The sequence below is a fragment of the Gavialis gangeticus genome, unplaced genomic scaffold (genome assembly GCF_001723915.1).
Source record: "Gavialis gangeticus isolate Ggan-Ray unplaced genomic scaffold, GavGan_comp1, whole genome shotgun sequence".
Taxonomy (NCBI): domain Eukaryota; kingdom Metazoa; phylum Chordata; order Crocodylia; family Gavialidae; genus Gavialis; species Gavialis gangeticus.
The window spans coordinates 10,464,847-10,487,591 of record NW_017729025.1 but is presented as its reverse complement, the minus strand read 5'-3'; the positions used below and the strand labels follow the sequence as shown (position 1 = coordinate 10,487,591).

General features: G+C 43.0%; 1 protein-coding gene across 3 annotated transcripts in view; it reads left to right on the top strand.

The window, feature by feature from the left end:
* The window catches only part of LOC109298348 (leucine-rich repeat-containing protein 9-like), an 81,290-nt gene that overhangs the window by 20,541 nt on the left and 38,004 nt on the right, over positions 1-22,745 (top strand). For all 3 annotated transcript variants that reach the window (XM_019518385.1, XM_019518386.1, XM_019518387.1), the window contains exons 10-22: positions 4,395-4,571; positions 6,228-6,345; positions 7,257-7,392; positions 8,090-8,236; positions 8,997-9,118; positions 10,656-10,868; positions 12,614-12,733; positions 14,191-14,382; positions 15,290-15,415; positions 16,247-16,387; positions 20,168-20,345; positions 21,227-21,447; positions 22,124-22,246. In XM_019518385.1, coding sequence (XP_019373930.1) covers positions 4,395-4,571; positions 6,228-6,345; positions 7,257-7,392; positions 8,090-8,236; positions 8,997-9,118; positions 10,656-10,868; positions 12,614-12,733; positions 14,191-14,382; positions 15,290-15,415; positions 16,247-16,387; positions 20,168-20,345; positions 21,227-21,447; positions 22,124-22,246 — 2,014 coding nt within the window. The remainder of the gene's footprint in view (positions 1-4,394; positions 4,572-6,227; positions 6,346-7,256; positions 7,393-8,089; positions 8,237-8,996; positions 9,119-10,655; positions 10,869-12,613; positions 12,734-14,190; positions 14,383-15,289; positions 15,416-16,246; positions 16,388-20,167; positions 20,346-21,226; positions 21,448-22,123; positions 22,247-22,745) is intronic.

The window sequence follows — 22,745 nt, the reverse complement described above, 5'->3', positions numbered from 1 at the left end:
TCTTAATCTCACTGAGGTCAAGGAGAGTTTTGCCATTCATTTCAATGGGTCAGTAGTAGTAAGTAACTGTGGGGCAGAGCTATAGTGCTACCAAAGCGTCCACAAGTGGCAGATAGTGGAATGACCTTCAGGGAAGGTTAGCTCTGAAATAAGCAGGGGAACTCTGATGGATAAGTAGTTGTGGACCAAGTAGCAGCAACACCACCATGTGCTGCTGCTGAGGATGTGTTGAGGACAGCAGATGGCAATGATTTCCCTCCTGAAAAGCCACATATATCCTTTGGTGGTGCTTTGACATGGTGACTACAGGTCGCTACTAATATAAGCCTGCCCAGACTCCAGCCATGGGTCTAGAAGTCCTCAATGACAGAGCAGGCAAAATAAGATGTTAGATCTTCTGATTGACTATGTCATTGTCTGGGGTCACAACGATGCCTGCATCACCCAAGCTTTGCTAGGAGCTGATGATTGCTGGACTGATCACTGACTCATCTACTTGGTTATGTCACTCAAACTGGCTCCTTGATGATGGCTACAGCAAAAGCAATGCCAATGGAAGATCACCATTGAAGAACTCAAGGACCCAAGCAAGTGAGAACTCTTCCTCCAGTGCGTCAATGAAAAATTGGTGAATTCCAATCGACAACAGGAGAATGTCAGCAGTGTGTGGGGTATCCTCAAGCAGATGAAAAATGGCAAGGCATGTAGAGCGGATGGAATCCCCATGGAAATCTTCAAGAAGAGAGGACAAGAGCTCACGTCACAGCTTCATGCTGTCATCTTAAGGATCTGGAATGATGAGGAAATCCCAGACAACCTCAGGAATGCCATGATTGTGACAATCTTCAAGAAAGGAGACAAGTTCGACTGTGGAAACTACAGAGGGATCGCACTGATGTGCACCACAAGAAAGACCATTGTGAGAATCCCCCTGAACCATCTCCTTCCACTTGCTGAAGAGCTCCTCCCAGAATCTTAGTACAGGTTTAGGGCATCAAGAGGCACAACTGACGTGTTTTTCACAACTCACCAGCTGCAGGAGAAACGCTGGGAACAACATAAGCCTCTACGTGGCCTTCTTTGACGTCATGAAAGCTTTCAACTGTCTACCAAGAAGTGTTGTGGAGGATCTTTCTGAAGTATGGATGCCTACTGAAATTCATTACCATTCACCATCTGCTCCATGATAGTGCATGAGTGCTGGTTCTCAGTAGTGGATCTATCACAGATTCCTTTGAAGTTAAAACTGGAGTTAAGCAAGGCTGCATCATTGCTCCAACAATCTTCTCAATATTCCTTGCTGCGATGCTACATCTGACTACAGCGAAAGCCGTGTTATCCAGCACTTTATCAACCGGAAAGCTCCGCTAACCAGCATCCAAGGTGCACGGCAAAAGCGAAACAGGAAGTCCCACTTCCGGTTTCACCACTGCGAGCCGAGTTCTTCTCCTTTACTTCCTTGGCCCACGGCCCAGAACAAAGCAGCCTGCGTGGGGCAAAGCAGCCTGCGTGGGGCAAAGCAGCCTGTGTGGGGCCCCCCTCCCTGTCCCCCGGCATACTAACACCAGGGAGTGCACCAGACAGTGCACATTTGATTAACTGGCATATTTGATTAATGAGCATCCCCCATTCATGGGGGATGCTGGATAACAGCTTTTGCTGTACCAACAAATTTCCAGCCAGAGTGGAGCTAAACTACCAAGTGGATGATATGCTGTTTAACTTCAGCCAGCTCTGAGCCAAAACTGACACCACCCTGATATCAATCATTGAGCTCTAGTACACTGATGATGCTATGGTGTGTGCTCACTTGGAAACAGACCTTCAGGCAATCGTTGACATCTTTACTGAGGCATACAAGAAAATGGTGACTGGTGCTTATCATTCAGATAACTAAGGTCCTCCACCAACAAGTTCCTGATGAATAGTTCCCAGCTCTGGTAATCCAGGTCCACGCTGCAACTCTGGAGAACACTGAGCATTTCTCGTACTTTGGAAGCCAGGATCCTCCTGCAGGAGGCTGTCCTTGACAATGAAATCCAACATTGCCTCAAATGTGCAAGTGAAGAAACTGGCCCTAAGATCACAACAACAGATCTGAAACCAAGCTCAGGCAGTTGTGATCCCCACCTTGCTGCATGGACCTGAGACATAGATAATGTACAGGAGACCTCTAAAGATGTTGGAGAAGTACCATCAACTCTGCCTGAGGAAGATCCTCCAAATCCAATGGAAGAAAGACACACCAATGTTAGTGTCCTCCTGTAAGTAAACGACACAAGTATTGAGGTGATGGTCATCCGACATCAGCTTTGTTGGACTGGCCATGTCATCCAGATGTCTGACTCCAGATTCCCAAAACTAGTTTTATTCTCCCAGCTCAGCCAAGGTGTATACTCAAGGGGAAGGCAGAGAAAGCACTTCAGGGATGTCCTTAAGACCAACTGAAAAAAATGCAACATCCATGTCAAGTCACGGGAGACTGTCACCCAGGACCGCCCCAAATGGAGGAAGAGTCTGCTGCAAGGATCTCAGTACTTTGACACTTAACGACAACGACAGGAGATGGAGAAGCAGGAGCAGCAGAAACAGTGTCACAGACCAAATCAAGAATCTGGCACCACCCACCTCACACGGAAACATGTCCGAGCTGCAGTAGTCTGTCAATCCCAGTTAGGCCTCATCAGCCACCTTTAGACACACACATAAAACAATCATGGAAGACAGTCGTTCTCGACTGTGAGGGCTTGCTGAGCGAAGAATCAGTAAGTAACTCAATAGAAAGTGGAATACTTACCACCAGGAGTTTGCCTGATAATTGCTATCTTTTATTTTACATGCCTAAAGCTTTTATGAAATGATATACTAACAATATATGGAAAACTAAAATACCTAAAAGCTATTTTGACTACTGTGACAGCAGTGATAGTAAGTTCTCGGCTAACTTTACTACTTGATGTAAAGAAGCATTCGAATCTGTTTACATGGTCTCTGTATGCATATCCTGACAGTGTTGGAGGGAGACTCAAATTTAGGTTGACATTATTTCAGGGGCTGTTTACTGCTTGAGTACTCCAAGCTTGTCCACCTCGGCTGTGCCTCTCTTTTATGTTCAGGGATATTTGTTAGAACGCTGTAGGTTGCTGCGTGCTCAGACTTACCATTGGTGGCTTCCTTACAAACAGTGATTTCAGTCTGAGCTTTTTGAAATGTTGGTGAAAGCCAAGGAGTTTTCCTATTGACAAAGAGAAATGAGAAATGATGCCAATAGGGTTGGGAACAGAAATACAGATGTCTGAGTAAGAATGATCTTAGCAGAAAGCCCTTTAAAGAAACAACTGTTTTTATTAGCTGCAAGCAGATCTGCATTTGTCTTTTTCAAGCAAATTGGCCACTGATAAAAATATATATATATATTTGCTTTTTTTTTTTTTTTGCTTCCTCAGGTTTTGCTGATTTGCATGTGTATTTTCAGAAACAAATTATTTTAAAAACTGTTATTTTAGTTTTCTAAGCCCTGTGTATCTGAGTACATCACGGTTGCTAATAAACTTGTTCTCACCACACCCCTATGACTAAGGAAATATTGTTCCACTTTACAAACAGGGAACAAATGTACAGAGAAGCTAAGTAACTTGCCCAAGTTTACACAGGGAAATGAACCCTATCTCCCAAGTCCCAGACTAGTGCCCTAACTACAGAGCCGTTCTCTGTGAAACTCTAGCAGTTTGCTGTAGTGATAGCTTTATAGGTTCACATTCATTTTATACAAGTACTCCCATTGATTCCTGTGGGATTGCTCACTTTATAAGACAAACAGGGGTTGAGCTCCAGCTTTGCTATTCTGAAGTGTTCATGCTTAAACGTAGTGACCGTAGGAATATGTTAAGGACTTCACAGTGCTATATGGCATTTTAGGCATACTGCTGCCGATGGGAGAGAAACCTGGTGGATGACAAATTCTTTAATGTTAATGTTTGCTACATAACATCAGTATGTTGGCTGAATAAGATAATATGTGTTCCTTTGTTTATAGTTAAAAATGCTAAGTTGTAAAGCCATGTAAGAGGGAAGGCAGACAAGGGTCTTTGGGTGAATCTGATATCTTTTATTAGACTAACTTAAATAGTTGGGGGGAAAAATTTAAGCAAGCTTTTGGGTTCAAAAACCCTTCATCAGGCTGAGGAAGTTTCAGCAGTTGGTGTGTGCTCTTCCTGGATGGAATGAAAAGTAACGAGAAGTCAGCTGAAAGTGTCTTTTTCTTCCCCTTCAATAACAAGCAGGGGAAAAAAAAATCAGGTTCTGCATTATGTAATTTTTTTTTCATTCTACAGAAATGTCACAGAGAAAAAAGTTATTGATTCAGTGCTCTTTGTTATGCATCCTGGACACAGGTTTAACTCCTGCTCAGATCTAATCCTGTCCCGATTTTGTGCCTGGGACTTCAAAGAGTATGGTATCACAGGAGTGAAAATAAATCGCATCTTTAGAGTGCACAACCGTATTCTGGGGTTGAAATTTGAAGAGAAGTTACAAATGCTGCTGGATAAAGAAAATGTAAATGAAACCGAGTAAGTGTATGCATTTTAGGGGCAGTTTAGTGCAGCAGATCCTGTGTAAACCATTTAAACTGTGTAAGTTTAAGCGATAGATCTGCTTAATTAACAAAGTGCTGTTAACCTTTACTTTTAGAAATGTTAGCTCTCGCCATTTTGGTGGGGAGGTAGTGAAATGAATAAAGTTGAAAGTCCCAATCCTGCAGTGAGCTCTGGGCAGGCACTGCGAGCTACTTGTCTCAGCAGTTTGCAGGACTTGGCCTTCATTGCTGAAAAGAACAGAGCATAATTGTCACTTGTTCTCTCTTCGCAACCTGCAACTCCAGGATGCAGTTTGTACAGTAACCATTTCCTTGTACACTTTATGACTTACTGACCTAGAAGGAAAAACTTCTTTACAACTCAAGTGTCCAAGGTCTGGAATAGATTCCCCTCAGAGGTGGTGCAATCACTTACTCTGGATATCTTAAAAAAAACGTCTGGATACTCACCTTGCTGGGGTTGTCTTTCCTGCCCAAGCACTTGGGAGTTGGACCTGATGATCTGGAGCTGTCCCTTCCAGCCCCTAACATTGATGAATCTATGACCTCATGTTAATACATTGTTACTAATAGACATCTTAGTACAGTTAACGTGTGTTTTTGTCTTTTTACATTCACTGGAGCAGTGAATGTGTGTGTGTATGCATGCAATCTTCAATGAGTGTTAGGGACTTTCTTGGTACTAAGATTTGGCTAAACAAATCCAGGTAAATTTTCCCTCACTATGGGGGCATATCCTTGGTATCTTCTCAGTCTGTCACTCTTTCCACAAGAGAATTCTTTCTGTAAGAAGATTCTGTAGAGACTTACATTTGATGTAAATGTTGCATGCTCAGAAGTGTACCTGGGGACCAGGAAGGGCACAGAGCGTCAGCCTTACCTCCTCAGATTAGTAGTAGTCTGGGGAGATGACAGGCAGTGCAGCAGCATGATTGTCTGTGCCAGTATGCAAGATAAACTGTATTCGTTTCCTCTTTGTAAGGAGCTGTTTCTTTATGGAGCTGATGTATTTATCAGCAAATCACCCCAGGCTCTCACCCAACACTGTTCCTTAAAGGAGGCTTCATATTCTGATCCTCATTTTGTTAGAGTGACCCTATGACTGTTATTTAAGCAAGACTCCTCACACCTGTTTCCTGAGGTCACTGCTTGCTAGTCATGAGACGTGGAATCATTTGAAGAAACAATGATTCCATTAACCGAGTGGGGTTTTCTATGGGGATGCTATGGCCCAGCCAGCCTCCTTTCCACTATTTCAGTTATCTGGCTAGGGACCTCAAGGAAAGAGAGGGAGGTAAGGATTTTATATTTCAGATACAAATAAAAAGTGGGTTTTGGAGTTGGAGACAACCCACCTACATTATGAAAGATCAGTAATGGACAAAAGGCCACAAGTCCAGGATCTTTTAATGTTTATCAGATATTGGATACTATCAGCATTATTGAACAACATTACTTATCTCCTTTCTTAGATAGGGGAAGTTCCCTTAATTATAATCCAGGTAGTTCTTAGTGTCGTACAATGAATGAATACTGTTGAGGCAAGGTATCTGGGGTTTTCTTTTTTGCCTTTTGCCTCTTGTTGCAACAGAAATACTAAAATATTTCCCTGCTTTTTATTTTCATTAAGAAACTACAGGAAGATGCTGGATTATCTCTTTTATGTCTTTGACCCCAAATTGCCAGTAAAGAAAAAGCAACTGCTGCAAATACTTGAGGATGGTTTCCAGGGAATGGAAGACCACAAGGTGAGATGAAATATAGAACGAAAAATGTTTATTGCTTAGTAGCTTGTGGTAAAACCCAAAGCTGTCTTAAGTGGTGCTTCTCTCATCCCCTCTCCTTTCATCTCTTCATACCTATCTTCCCATCTTCTTTCCTCTTTTTTATTCCTGTCCTTATTTCTCTTGCTATTTACTTCTCTTGTTCCTTATAGATACTTGTGGATCCTTTGCTTTTTCACTACCATCCCCAGCATAGGCTTATCAACTTCCCTTTTGTCTTCTCCTAGCTCCTTCTCTTTTTGTTGCACAGCTTCTCTCTAATGTCTATGTGCCTTCTCTATGCAAGTGGTGCATCAGGAGTGGTACAGCTTCATTACAGAAGGCTCCGTGACTTAGATCTGCCTTTCAACTCAGACCCCAAGGTTTTCTACCTCTGGAACAAGTTGGTGGTTTCTCCCAGCCATTTTGTTTTATAATTTTAATTTTTTTTTGTGTTCATACAATAATGACTGTCATCTTTCATCCTTCTCATTCCCTGTATCAGGTAGTAGCAGTTTCAGCCACATGACTACTTCTGGGCTTTCTTTCCCAGGACTCCTCTGGCCCCAGTCAGACACAGCAGGAATACCCTAGAAACCCTGAGCAAAATCAAATCATATTGTCTAGACAAGGCAGCATTCACAGGCTCCCCTGAGGGTGGAAGATGCAGTCCCTGCTCCAAAGAGTTTATGATCTTTCTTGTCTCTTATTTTTTTTCTTCCTGTCTAAATTATGATATCATAGAGATCATTCTGCTCCTGTACTTTTCTCTCTTCCCTCTCTTGCTCCTCCAAAAATCAATTGTTTATTTTCAAGTTTATGGTTAAATGTCATTAAATTCTTATAAGTCTTGTGAGCCAAATAAACATACTCAGATCTTGCTTTAATCTTTGCAGCAGCCTAACGGAGAAGAAGCCATTCTCCTCTCTAACAGTCTAAGTATATCTGAATGTCCCAGAATAGAATTCATGCAACAACAAGCTGAGGCTGAAGGCAAAAATAGCAGTGATCCTGAGGAACCATTCAGGCATGGTAATGCAGTAGTTTGGAAAGATGGTCTAAAGTGTATTGGCAGCTGTAAGGCTTATTTCCTAAATCATAAATTTAGAAAAACTTAGGAAAACTTCTGTTTTAAGTTCAGTGGTAGCTGTGAGAGAGTGGGCAGGTCCTTAGAGAGGAACTCAGAGTCTTGCTGCCCTGGCTTAATGACATATCTGTGTATTAGGAAGCCTCACTGAGATAATGGCCTGGCATTTGAGGAGGCAATTGTCGGACAAGGTTGTGAAGCAGCTAAGGGAGACATTCTCCCTCTGGGAACTATGAGATATTAGCCGAGCCCTTCTAGACTCAATGCCTCAAGCTATAGGAAGAAACACAGAAACAAAGGGATGGCGCTAACTCAGAGCACCTAGGACAGGTTAGAGAAAAACATCAGTGCCACTTTTCTTTTTCTAGTTCAGAGTTGGCTGCCTATATATTTTAGCTAAATACTGCTAGCCCTAGATAAATTGTGGGAAGTCTTTTGTCCCAAAATGTGCATTTCATGAACAACATAAATATCACATCATAATAACAAGAGCTAAAACAGATAGCCCCTGTTAGATCATTCATCTCCAAGGCCAGGAGATTATCTTTCCATTATTAAGCTGACCACTGACACTTTACTTGCCCTGCACTGAGGTGAGGCTTGGTAGTGTGAGCACTATGTTTCCCTTCTTTCTGTATCTAGGGAAACTCATACTTGCCAAAGTTTTTCTTGGCCGTAGTGCCCCAGCACATGCGAAGGATTCCATCAGTCAAGTCAACTATCCAGTCGTCAATTCAGTGTTCCGGCCTTGGAAACATTTACAAAGTGGTACATCTGCTTTTGATACAGGTACTGTACCTGGAGGCACTTAGCACAATGTTAAGGTTACATCAGTGTTTATGTGCTACTGGCCGCATTTTCACAAGATGCTGACTGTGTAGTCGTTACTGTGCAGTCATTTAGTACTTGTATAAACAAGTACTACATGACTGCGCAGTAAGCGGAGTTACTGGGCAGTCGCACCAAGCAACAGCTGTTTTGTGATGCTGACTGTGCAGTAGATTGTGGCTGTTGCACAGTAGTGTCGCATCACGCTTCCTACCACACAACACTACTGCACAGTAGTCACAAGCTACAGCGCAGTCAGCGTCTCATGTAGACATGGCCATTCTCTCCTTGGCTCTCCACGTACTGCAACAAAGATGATTTAATCTGACTTGTTGGGGGTTTAGAGTCCAGTCTCTGCCAGTTCCCCATCCCTGCCTTCCTAGAACTAGCACAAGGGAAGGAGCAGTGGTTTCTTTTGTGTATGTCTCCTCAGTACTGAAGTCTGCTGGGCAACTACTCTTTACTGCCCTGGGAGGATCTGGAGAAGAACAGCCTTGCCTAAGAAAAAGATAAATTTAAGTGACAGATTCTGTAGTAATATTTGATAATATTTTTGGAAACCACAACAGGATATGTAAAGAGGGTACAAATCAAATACTGACTTCTCTTTTCAAATTTGAACTTTTTAAATGAGAGAGATATTTAAGTTCATTACACCCATCGTAACTGGAAAACCTGTGTAAAACACCGTCTTGAATGTGTTTCTTTTTTTCTACTGCAGAAATATGTTCTTCCATGGAACACACAAGCTGTGACTGCAGCCTTCGTCAGTGTGAGTGGTTTGTGTTCGATCGTGAGCTGGTCTTGCCGGAATACCTCATTGAATTTGAGTACATTACGCTGGTATGAACTTTGCTTTTCTTCCTGGGGTGTAGGAGGGTCAGCTTCAGACCTTGGAGGTCAAGAGAAAAAAAACAGTTGAAATCTAGCTCCCTCATCAACTCATATTACCTACGAGGACCTCACCTCATAGTTGGTTCTTTTCTCTCTCTCTGTAGAGCAGGGGGAGCCCAAATGGTAGATCTGACCAGTGGCCAGACTCCATTTCCCAGCGGCTCCTGCCTGCATGGCTGGAGCCAGTTTCCATGGAAACCCCAGCAACAGGCATGCTGTGATAGTGCGGGGCTAGGGTTTCCATGGAGACTGGCCCTGACGGCACTGGCAGATGTGCGGCAAGGTGCAGAGCTGCTCCGCAGCTGGGCTGGGATCTTGTGGCAGTGACAGCGTGGTCTAGAGCTGGGGCAGAGCCACAGTCTGCAGCCTGCATGCTCTGGGCAGGGGCATACAGGCAGCAGATTGCAGCTGTGTCCCAGCTTCTTGCAGCGGTGACAGTATGGTCCAGAGCCAGGGCAGAGCTGTGATCTGCTGCCTGCACATCCCCGCCTGGGGCATGCAGGCTGCAGATTGCATCTCTGCCCCAGCTCCAAACCACACTATCACCACCACAAAATCCCAGCCTGGTTGTGGAGCAACTCCACACCCCACTGCACACCCTGCCAGCAGGGGTGGTGCCAGGGAGGGCCTTGTGGGAGCTATAGCCACCCCAAAATTCCCTGTAGCCCCCTCTAGCCACCTGTCCCAACACTGCCGCCACTGCTGCCTGCCCCACACAGGTGGCAGCAGCTTGACTCTAAGTCCCCCAACAGGTCAGATGAAATCATCTTTGCTGCGGTAGATGAGGAGCCAAGGGGAGAATGGCCATATCTACATGAGATGCTGACTGTGTTGTAGCTCGTGACTACTGCGCAGTAGTGTTGTGTGGTAGGAAGTGTGATGCGACACTACTGTGCAATAGTCATGAGCTGAAAGTCTGAATGGGTTTTGCCATAATTAAAAAGGTTTTTCTGTTCTTTTTTGGGGGGTTGTTTTTTTTTAAGTTCCACAGTGGACTGGTCTTGTGAACCTGTGGCTTTGTAGCTTGTTTGGAAGGATTCCTGGTTCAGATCCTGTGTGTCTTTAATGGGCAGAGGAGGAGGAGTGTGCAGAGACTCAGGGGGAAGAGGTTGTATTGCATTTGAGTGGTTTCTTTGCCTCTGCCAAGCCTACTCCAAATAGCTTTACTGAATTCTCCCTAGCTGAACAGTGCACAACTGCAAGGTTTGGTGCTTGGCAAGACAGCTGATTTCTGTTGTCCTCGGTGGGAGTATCCTATATGACAGGATATGGCTGTTGCTTTTCATTTTTAACAAATGCTAATATTCAGGTGCTTGCTTAAGCAAAATCAGAGGTGCTTTCTTACGAATGGCATCTTTTAATTTTAAAATTTTAATTTTAATTTTAAAATCTTTTAATTTTCTGAATTTTTATATGCATTTTTACATAATTTACCTGACTGAAAATTAGAACTGTGACAAATATTGATGAATACTATTTTGCTTAGGTCAAAATTCAATCCCTGTTCTCTACACTCAACAATGTGATTGTAGAAGAAGGAAACAGAAACACAGAAGGTTTCATACTGTCTCATGACTTGCAGCTGGACAACGAAGCACTGAACATGGAGCCTGCAGTAAAGGCCAAACCAAAAATTGTTTGCTTGGATGAAAAAACCGTGCTTTCAGTTGCTAAGGCCAATATTTACAGCCAAATCATGGTGAGCATTTTCTGTTAAACTGCAGCAGGACAAATTCATTCTTTAACCTGTGTCATATCTTTTTAGATTGCCTTCGAAGGCAATGAAAGGTAGGAAGTCCAAACTTAACCCTATCATCTGCGCTTGATTCTGGAGTTGCTTCTGTTAATTTAATGCCAGAGTAATATTATTAAAAGTAAAAGAAGTTTTCAGTCTGGTGTGAGATTGCAGTGCAGTCCTCTGTCTCTACATGATTATGCTGATGATTTTGCAAAGCAATACTCATTACTAGTATTGGACCAGTTTCTGATCTTACTCCTGCTTCTACCCTTGGAAGTAACTCCACTGCAAACTGCTGAAGCTAGTGTATGTGAGAACAAGGTAGTGCCCAAGGGACCAGCCTGAACCTTGAGTTTTCTTGGATGTGTAGCTGTGTAATTGTAGTGATTGCTCTTGGACAGACTTTATGCCAGTTCTGGCACTGGAAAAATACAAATCCAACTTGATGGAGAATCATCCAAGGTATGTAGCTAGCTTCAAATTTTAGCCACAGATTTTAAAATATCAGTGCAAGAGGCATACATACAGTAGGCCTTTGTCAGAAGCGTTGTGTGTCGACTTCAGCCAGGGCTGGAGATTTTGACTGGGGTGTGCAAGTGCATCTGCTGGGACGGAAACTCAGAGATTCCTGCTAGAGATGGTCTTGCCCACACTCTCCCTGTTCAGAGTCAGACCAATCACCATATTTGGGGTCAGGAAGGAATTTTACCCTATGGTCAGATTGGTATGGACTATGGGGGTTTTCCTTCCTCTGTTGCATGGAGTCATGGGCTCCTTTCCTGGGATTTCTCAAGCATATTTTAACGACCTTTGCAGCATCCAGATGTTGACTGCCATGGTTCCTTCACTTTACCTGTGGCAGGTTAGGTATTATATCTTTGGTTGTGTCAGGGTTGTCTGTGTAGTTTCATTAATAGGTTAGACAATGCATTTGTATAGGATGATTTGGCTAGGGTTGATTTTGCCTCAGACTTCCAACCCTACTTTTCTGTGATTTCTATGAATAGTCCAAACTTGCAGGTATTTGCATATGCAGTGCCTGCCATTCCCCATCTAACTGCTGTCTTGAACATGCACTTCCCCATTTTGTCTGCACAAACTGGACTGAACATTTACCCCTTACATTTAGCATTTACAAGTGCATTTCTCAGGTGTCCCAATCTCAGGTCTGCCCCATGAGCTGACAGCTTTTCCCATACCCACTGACTATATTTTCCCTCCTGCTGTTTATAGGATGTTATAGTCTTGCCCCTTTTAAAGTTCATTTGGAGGCAGCCTTTGTTGAAATGCTGGAATAGTTTTCTTCCTGTTCTACAAAGGCATCTCCTCCCCCATTATCTGTGGAACACTATTGGAAACTCTAACTTTTTGCTTCTGCTACGACACCATTCACTGTGTAAGTTGCCTTCCCGCTGTTACTTCAAGGAGAAAAGAACAAATATCCTTTGAAACAGGAAATAAAAGAAACGGTTTCCCCCCATGTCTATAAGACTTCCCCTCACAATCTTCCTAGCATTTAAGTCTTTCTTTGTAGCCATAGACTACTTACATTTTTTTGTGACATTCTTAACATGCAAGGCTTTTGAGTGTTTAGAGACAGGTTGGTACTGGTACTGGGTATTCAGAAGAGTTGTAGGTATTGGGTATTCAGTATTCAGTATTGGGTATTCAGAAGAGTTTTAACCGTTCATCAACTCTGGACCTAGGTTCTCAATTTGCACGGGAACAGCCTGAGCAAACTGCGGGACATCCCTAGACTGATGGGGCTTCGAAAGCTTATTGTCAGCTTTAATGAATTTACTTCATTAGATGACATTTGCCACTTGGTAAGTAATGCCGCTCTGCATTTTTTTGAAGGGAAATTTGAACTAAAGGGAATATTTTGGCTGAAGAAAATCTTTTGTGCACACAGAACAGAAGTTCCGCAATTGATTCATATTTCTTGCATGACAGCGAGCTGGATTTACTCAGAAATGGGGAAACCCACCACCTCCAAATCAAGCCTTTGTCCCTGCCTCTCCTTTGCCATGTGGGCTTGTAGACTGAGCTCAGGACTAGGATTTGGGTGATCTGGATTCTGTCTCTGGCTGTGCCACTGGCCTATTGGATGACCTTTAGCAGGTCATTTCAGCTGTACAATAAAACAATGTCTGTCATGAGCCCGGGTACACTCTGGGGGTTTGTGGTGTGTCATGAATATTTCCCTGTGTTTTATTGTACTGATGTGGCATGTGTTGTCCCTTTGGAAAGCCCATATTATGCTGTATCCATTTAAGTGACTGTTGGCACTGTAGAGACTATGTTATGTTGTCTGTATATATCATTTTTATTTAGGATATGGTTTAGTCAAGGAAGGGGAGTGGGTGGGCGTGTTAAATCTCTCTTGCTATTTTGGCACTAGGGCAAAAAGAATTTCTACTCCCAGACACAGGCAGGAGTTGGGCCCCAAGTCATTGTTTTCCTGTAATAGGGAAATCAACTCCTCTAAACTAAAGGCATCTGAGAGAAATGGCCCATTGGCTGGGGGGCTTCCAGGTTTTTAGGGAGACAAGAACTTTCTGGAGGATTCTTGTGACTCATGAACAATTAGAATAATTATGATGGGGAGGGTCTTCCAAGGACCCTCAAATTCCTGTTTACCATCACAAACTCTGGTTATGGTCACAAACTCCTGCAAGACCATTTTAGGCTGGACATAAGGAAAAACTTCTTTACTGTCCGAGCCCTCAGGGCCAGGAATAGACTGCCTACAGAGGTGGTGCAAGCACCTACTCTGGACACTTTTAAGAAACATTTGAATGCTTATCTTGCTGGGATCCTTTAACCGTAGCTGACTTCCTGCCCCTTGGGCAGGCGGCTGGACCCAATGGTCTTATGAGGTCCCTTCCATCCCTAATATCTATGAAATCTATAAGGACTCTCTGTGGATTCCTCCACTCTTAACTGATGCAGTTATCCCATTCAACCTGATATGAAAGGTCTACAGGGCCTTCCTTTGCTGACCACGATGGGGATGAATGCCACCGGCATTCTTATTGGTGGTGGATGAACTAGACATGGACAGCGGATGGACTGGGCTCAGATAACATTCAAAGGTTTAATTGTTTATCCAGGGTTCTGTCCAGGCTGGCTTTGAGCTACCAAGTAAAAGACAGCCTGAGCATGTAATCTGGTTGAATCACGCCTTTTGTAAGTCCATTAAAACCAAGTGCATTACCAAATACTTCCTTTTGCTGCAGTTGTTTTTTTATGTAGTTAGTCTCCAATCACTACTATGTTGCAGCCCAACCTGGAGTATTTTGATGCAAGCCATAATCATGTGATCACACTGGAAGGCATTAGAGGCTTGAGCAAACTGAAGTACTTTGACCTGAGCTGGAATCAGCTGAAAAAGACAGGGGAAGAAATAAATGTCTTACGTAAACACACTCCCAACTTACTCAGTCTTGATATCAGACATAACCCATGGCATAAGGTATGTGTTACAACCTAACGCTCTCAGGAAAACCTTCTACCCAAAACAGTGATTTGACAATAAGGAGCTAAACTCTAGACCTGATTCTTCCATATGTTGAGGCCCCCTTACACCACTCAGCTACATATGAGGCCTTAAATGTAATTTTTACATCCACTTGAAGTTTCCTTTAGCTTGTCAGGATCTTAATGTAGTGCAGTGGGGGCCAACTTTTTTGGCAGGGGTGCCACAATATAAGCCCCATGCTGCACCCCAGCCCCACAAGTGCCACTCTGATCCCTTCCCCTGCCAAATCTATTCCCTGTCCCCTCCCCATCTGCCACATGCCACACACACAGGCTACCTGTGCCGCAGGTGGGCCACCCCTGGTGTAGTGGATATTCATTCCCATTTTCTTTTGTCACAGCCTCTAGGAAGAAAGCTGCATAAATGATATTAGAAGAAATCTGACACAACAGAGTCCCTAAGAGACATGTCTTCCCTTTTCGTCACTTCCAGAAGAGGGTTATTTGCTGATACACCTCCAGTAGCTTTGACATCAGTGCCACATTCAAATTTTGCTCACATTTACATTATTCCTTGTGGCCTGTGCAGGTGTAGCAAGATTCAGCCCCTTCTTCTCTCTTTTCCACTCACTCTCAGCCCACAGAAGTGGGGAGGACACGATGGCCTTCTGGCAGCTGTTCTCCCACCCCACAGCTGCTCAGGCTAGGGGTAGGCTGTATAGGGCAGCAAGGGGGCACATTATGCCCTTGGCTCCAATACGTGGACACACAAGACCAATCTCGGTATAAGTATTTGCTTACATAAAATTAGAGCAGATTGGATTGGAAAGATTATCAACAGATTAAAATAAAATCATATATAAAATGCAAAGAAATGAAGTGCCTTTGCTTTTTTTCCCAAGCCAGCCTCATTGCGTCTGAGTGTCATTGGCCGATTAAAGGCACTTACTCATTTAGATGGGGTCTTGATCACGGAAGAAGAGGCTGCAGATGCTGTGCGTTATATCGCTGGGTCCAAGATCACTCAGGTTTGATGTTTCATTTTGTTGTAACTTACAGTGAATATAAGAGTGGAGAAATGAAGTTATAGACATAGTTGTGCCATTCAACATTTGTTTTAAAAAGGCTTCTCTAATTGTTTTTTTTGTTTTTTAAAAACACTTAGTTTCATATGCATTCTGAAAATGCCATGTTTTGTGCTGTCAGGAATTTGTGGTGAAGGAGTAGTCATTTAATAAATACTGCTGCCACTTAGTACTTTGCTGACGTAGGCAGTATGGTGGAACACAAAGAAATGCCTTAGTATGATAGATTTGATATAATTTTGAAATTGTTGAAAACAACTCTGCTTAATTTCTACTCCCCTTAGAAGGCAGAAAATTAACTGTTTTTCCTCTTATAGACAGTGGCAGGAATACAAAAAATACTACATGAATTATTAACTTTTTTTTAAACAACTGGACCCAAATTCCTGAGACCTTTACTCAGGTTTTATTTTGTCTTTACTCAGACAATCTCTCATTGACTAGAACTGGGACTAATTAGAGCAGGGGATGAACAGAAATGAAGGGAAGACTTCAAGATTTCTTCCGATTAGTTTTGTTTGAACTTTTTTGTTTGTTCATTAATACATCCTAAAAATCTAACAAAGAAGAGCTCTAGACCTAGTAGATCTCTGTTAGATATGTTAATATTTGATATTAGATATAGAATTAGATATATTAATATTAATACCTGTTAGATATATTAATATTTGACCCATCTCCTTATATTGGAGGATTGCACGCCATAAGATCTTTTCATTTATGGTAAGTTATGGAATATGTACATTACCTTATACAGTATTTTCATTTTGTCAGGCATCTCTGTTAGAAAACTCCAGGACTGATGAAGAGAGGCGACACATTCTTAGTGTATTCCCTTATGCCAAAATACTGACGCAGTTTAGCAAGAACAGAGTGGATTTGCAGACACACCTCAAGAGCAACTGGTATTCTATGGTAAGGTTGAAACTGTATAATATAAAGCGAGTCTGCACTGATGATTTCTGGCATGTCTTTGTTTTGTGCTTGTTTGATGACTTCATATGTGCTAATTATAAATATATTTTGGAGCACTTTAAAATGCAGTGTAGTGCAACATTTAGAACAACAATGACAACAAAACAGGAATCTTTGCCGGATTAAACTAGCAATTAGGCCAATGGAGTGTCTTGTCAGTCATAGTGGCTGCATCCAGATTCCTCTTAGGAGGCGGTAAGAACCCTCACAATGGACATTTATTAGATAACCTTCCCATGGTGGAAATTTCTTTCTAGCATTCCCAGATTTTTAAGGTGGAAAGGGCCCCTTAAAGAACTCTTGCATAAAACAAACCAGAGTACCTCACCTAGGAATTTCTGTATCAAGCTCACAACTTCTGTTTGTGTGAAAGTAGATCTTATACAATGATGTCTAGTGTTGTTGCCTTCCAGGCAGCATCCTTCTAACTGAACTACACACCTTCTGGCTTAGTCCCTCCTGGCCCCACATCTCTTTTCCTTTTGGTTGTCTGGTAAGCCAGCTTCAGCAGCGGGGGTATCTAGCCATTGGCCTGCTGGTTAGGACCTCTGGGAGCTAAGATAAGTACATTCAACCCCACTATGGTGAGGGGAACCTAGCATCTGAATAGCCCAAAATGCCACTTACTTAGCTAAAATAGTTGCTTAAGTGCTACATATGCAACTGAAGGGGAGCTGGGGTCTTAATCTTCAAGCATGCATGTACTGTTACCCTAAAATTGTTAGACTGTTCAAGATATTTTGGACCTTAAGCTGAAAAGATACAATTGCAGTTTCACATATGTATAGTGCAGTTCTTTCTTCTCTGTATACCTGCTCCTTTCCTGTGAGCCTGTAACCGAGTTGGTGCTGCAGGGGTGGCTGGAATGGCCCCTGGTGGCTGCACAACCCATACTCTACTCCAGCTGTAGGGTGCCCGCCCCTTCTCACTCTCCTGCCACACCTTTGATGTAATTGTTTGATTGGAAGGGAGGCTTTCTAGTGGGTCCTAGAGCGAGCCACCATTCCTCTAACAGCCAGCAGGTCCCTCCTGGACTCTGCCGGTCTCAATCCTTCCCTTGCTGTATGAGCACTTTCAGCCTGGCCGTGCCCCAGGGCACCTGTGAGCCTTAAGGGTTAATTATTCCCCAACTTCCCCTTACATCACAGCCATGCCTCGCAAAGGTTACCAGTGAATGACTTTGGTGTCCTCTATACCCTTGTCGGGACCTCAGCCTTCCCAGCTTCAGCCCCTTTTCTCTGGGTCCCAGCCCAAATCATTCCCGCTCAGGTTGTGCCCTGCTTGGGCCACTGGCCACTGGCCCTGATCTTGCCCCTCTGGGGCTGTCTCTGCCCTGCCTTGGGCACTGACCCTACTCTGGCTTCATCTGGGCCCCTGGCTCCAGTCTCACCCCTCTAGAGCTGCCTCTGCCCTTCCTTAGACATTGAGTCTGCTCTGTACGCAAGATCCCCCTGGCCCTGGTTCTGGCCTTCCTGGGCCCTTGTCCAACTCATGTCCAAGCTAGGCTTCAGCCTTTCTTTCTCCCTCTCTAGGCTTGGATCTCTCCATCAGGTCTGAGCTGCTAGCAGGGCTCTAAACATCTGTGTGCCCCTCTAGCACCCTGCTGTGGGTTAAGCCCCCAGGTGCCTCCAGATGCCTCTCGGGCACCCCACCATGGCCTCTGCTTACTCCCCTTTCAGCCACTCTCAAACCATCGTTGAAACTATAACCCAGGATTAAGCCTTCTAGCAAATACAAACTAAGCCCCCTTTGGGTCCAGACATAGACAATGGCGACCTGCCTGCATAACAGGGTTTCCCCCTTACCCCAGGTATTATTACCTCTAGGGCATCATCACTGTTTGCCTTCCTCAAGATAGCCCTGGTGCCAGTTAAGAGATCTCCTGCATTGCTATGGAGTTGTTGCCTCCAACTGCCTCCTCTGGCTCAGATCCTGGGTTCATATAGCTGGAAGCCACGTCCCATTTGGTCACATGGCTCCCTGAGCTGCTACGGATGTTTCCTGAGTGGACTTGCTGACGTGCCTCCAGTGCAACTTACTGCTGCTGGTCCAAGCAGGGTTTTGCCTTGCTAGATTATTGCAGAGTAATCAGCTGTGTGATAGGCACTCCTAGCCTCTGCCACTTCCCCTGGCTGGCTATTTTCCTTGTAGCCTCTGCCTGCTACTCTTTTCTTCTCTAATAACAGGAGCTTTGTGACTCTCAGTTACAGAGCCGGCAGGTTTGAAACTTTCAGGTATTCAATGAGTTCTAATAAAATGCAACACCAAGCCCAATTACAAGGAGAAAGCTGGTAGGTCTAATTTCAGGCCTAAGCACATTTATGGTATTGCTTCAAATAATGTCTCTTACCTTGAATGACCAATTATGTTTGGAAGCATATTATACAACTGAAAACCATATAGGAAGAGCCAAGGTCATCCTAACCTGTCATAATCCATGCTCTGACCTGTCATCTGAAATCACGTTAATCTCCCAAGGATAAAAGGTTAAGAGCTCCTCTGTCAGTTCAATTTGTTGTGCGGAGTACAGAATAGCTAGAGGAAAACATTTTCTGCTGATGAGCATAGTGGTCTACTCTGTGTGCATTACAAAGTGCATGTTTGCAGAAACGGCCAAGAAAGCCAGTGTTTCTGCACACAGCATTACACTTTTGGGGTATTATTAACCAAGTTCATGTAGGGACAGAAGATATTTTTGGAGAAAGAAAGGGACATCACAAGAGCTAGAAGAACGAATGCTTTGCCCATCAGCATAGCAAAAATAAAGAACAGCTTTGAATTCTGTAATGATTGATTGTTGTAGATCAGACATGGTGCTGAGTACCCTGGACCCCCAAAGATCTAACCTGCAAGTTCCCAAGCTAAGATGCTTGGTTAGCCTAATAAAACATACTTACTAGTTGTTTTCTGAGAAAGGGTGGAGTCTGGCAATGCAGTCACATTGTGGAAAAGATCATTGATTGCACTTTCTCTCTGTCACGAAGGTATTGAGAAGTGAGTGTTTACAGTCACTGCAGATGAAAAACAGTTCTTTGACAAGGCTAAGTGAGAAATATGCATTTGGATCTAAATTCATCCCTGCCCAAGAGTTTTTCAGGCGTGAAAAACGAAACAGATGAATATGATGCAGACATTAAAGGAAAGAAAAGAACATGTTTATGCTGAATCAGAAATAAAAGGGAACCATGAAACTAGGATTAATCCTTTCTTAACAAACATTGAATCCCTAATAGAATACTAAGCTAACAAATTCAGGTGATAGCCTGACCCATGGAAGTTTTACCGTTGACTTCAACAAGACCAAGATTTCACCTCTGGATTTTAGAATTAAGACATGTGTCAGCAGGCTAACCAAATCACATCATTCTTATTCCATGTTTGCAGAAAGGGTTAAATTAATCCAGTGCTGAGATCTGGTTTATACTAGAAATATTTTATACATGATTCTGATGCTAGATTTACCTGCATTGGGCATTTGAGAGCATGTTTATTCATGCTGCACAATCATAGTTTGTTCTGGTGCAAGTGGTGGCGTCTTCTTGAAGATATTAAAATGAAAACCTGAATTGCATTGTGGAGCTGTAGCACATTCAGTGTTATTTAGGAAGAGACTCCTATTGATATCAATGGGAAATGCTGGTAGAATTATTGTGATGGCAGCATTTGTCAGAATTAAAATCCAGATAGATTGACTGACTGAGACTTTTTCTTTTAATTCAGATCACTGTCTTAGATTTCGATGGACAGCATCTCTCCAAAATTGCCAACCTGGAGAAACTGGGGAATTTAAAATGGGCATCTTTTAGCAACAATAATCTAACTAAAGTAGAAGGTTTGGAATCTTGCCTCAACCTTGAAGAGCTCACGTTGGATGGAAATTGCATTTCAAACCTAGACGGTACTGTACTGAGAAAGTTAATTTAAATGAAGACATTTAAGTTGGGCACAATAGAAACATTTCCACTCTAGTGTCTTTTTATTTTTATTGCTTTCTGAACTATATGATTTAAAGTTTTCAGATTAAAAAATAAATTATCTCTATTCGTGGTTAGTAGGGTCGGAAGGGACCTAAGTAGATCATCAAGTCTGACCCCTGCCATGGGCAGGAAAGAATGCTGGGGTCAAACGACCCCAGCTACATGATTATCCAGCCTCCTTTTGAAGACCCCCAGGGTATTTCTTGTGATGAATCTTTGACAGAAACAAAGAAAAGAGGTGAGGCAGAGCAACTGTGTTTCAAAAAAGCAAAGTCTAGGTCTTTACATCAAAAACCATTTTTAGGTCTGGATGCATGTGCACTTTTAGTGTACAAATTTGCTGTAGCCTGTAGACTTGGTGCAAGAAATATAACAGTTCCTGTGATAGCTGGAATCTCTTTGGACATTAAACTCTAAAACGTGATGGTAATTAACCATTCAAGTTATAAAACATTCACTTTTAAACGGAGAGATTTATGTGTGCAAACTCTAAGATCCAATGTTCCAGTAACCCTGGGGCAGTTGTTATATCCTCCTCCAAACTTTCACATCCCCTTTGCTTCAAAGCCTAACCCAAGGACTTCTGCTGCTGCTTTAAGGGTGATGCCTCTCTGTAGTGGCCTCTCCCTAGACAGTCTTTGGGCTGCCAGGAGAACAGGCCATCAGTGGTCCCTTCTGATCCTGCTGGCATCAGACCCAGATGGCAGAATCATATTGCATGTAGCTTGTTTTACCATCTCAGTTGCCCATTCCTTTTGCTTTTCACTGTAGTCTGTTAAGGATATCTCCTTTATTTTCCCAGGAATTTCAAAACTCACCAAACTAACACGACTTAGTGTAAATAATAATCTTCTCATCAGCCTGGAGAGACATGTGTTTGACAACCTGTCTCATCTTCATTACCTCTCTCTTGAGAGCAACAGAATCACCTCATTGGCTGGTTTGCAGAAAGCCTATGCACTAATAGAACTCTGCATAAGCAATAACTATGTATCTACCAACCAAGAGATATATCACTTGAAGGTAAAGTGGCTGCTATTGCTTTAGGTTTGGGCAGGAAGAGTGGGGAACAAACTTGGAAATTGCTCTTTACTAATTACCTTATACCTCCTATAAATATAGGCAGCCATGTTAACAAGTGATTGCCTAAATTGTCCCTGCAAGGCTTGCATTTGTCTATTTTTAAAAATTGGACCCATGGTAATTGTCCTTAAGACCCTCTAGTCTGATCTTCCATCTAGATTTGTGTGCTCAGCACTGGGAAGGAGGTGCTGAACACCCATCAGGATTGGGCTAAAAATTATCTTCCCTGAGCCGCCCACTCTGCACATCAGATGCAGTCAGTGAATGCTACCAGGAACCAAGTCAAAGGCTCAAGCATTATTAACTTAATAAGAGACCGAAGACCTGATTTTCATTTACATTCAGACCCTTTAGCAGACTGGTAAGGCAGAATTGCTTTAAACAAAGTACAAGCATAATTTATACCTGCTTTATGCAACCAGATGGATATCAAGTGGCCTAAGTGTAAATGAGAAGGCCTGGGTTTTATAAAATGTTGTTGCAAACTTAATACATGGAGGTGTGAGCTGAAGAAAGGGATTACAGGCAAACATACAGAGCAGCCTGAATGTCTTTGCTCACTAATGTTTGGAGTGATGATAATAATAAGGCTTAATCTGTGTATTTTTTTTCTTAGGGTTTGATTAATCTGATAATACTGGACATGTATGGTAATTTAATTGTGTGGAAACAAGATAACTACCGCTTGTTCGTAATTTTCCATCTTGCATCACTCAAAGCCTTAGATGGTGTTGCTGTTGTAAGTTATTGTATGCATCCATAATCTTGTTAAAACAATTTTTTTCTAAATCAAGACCATTGCCTATCACACTGACCAGTATTCTCACTGTTTCCTAGTATTCCCTCATCTGTCTCTATTCAGCTTTTGACTCTTGTCTTATACTTAGGTAGCAAGCTCTGTAAGGCAGAAGCCATCTTTCCGTTTGTACAGCACCTTGCACCATAGGAGCCCTACTCCATGTTTATTAGCAATCCTAGGTGCAGCAGCGACAGTGATGCATGAGCATCTTGAAAAATTCTAACATCTACTAAATCAGTCTAATATAATAAAAGCTGTAGTACTTCCGTCTGTGTGTCTGTCTGTATGTATGTCTGTAACGCTCCGGGCCAGGTGGCAATTGGCCCAGAGCATTAGGGCAGACACACAGACAGACAGGAGGGAGGGGGAGGCAGTTGGGGCCATGGAGGGTGGGGCACACAGCCACAGGGGGCAGGGACTATAGCCGCAGGGGGTGGGG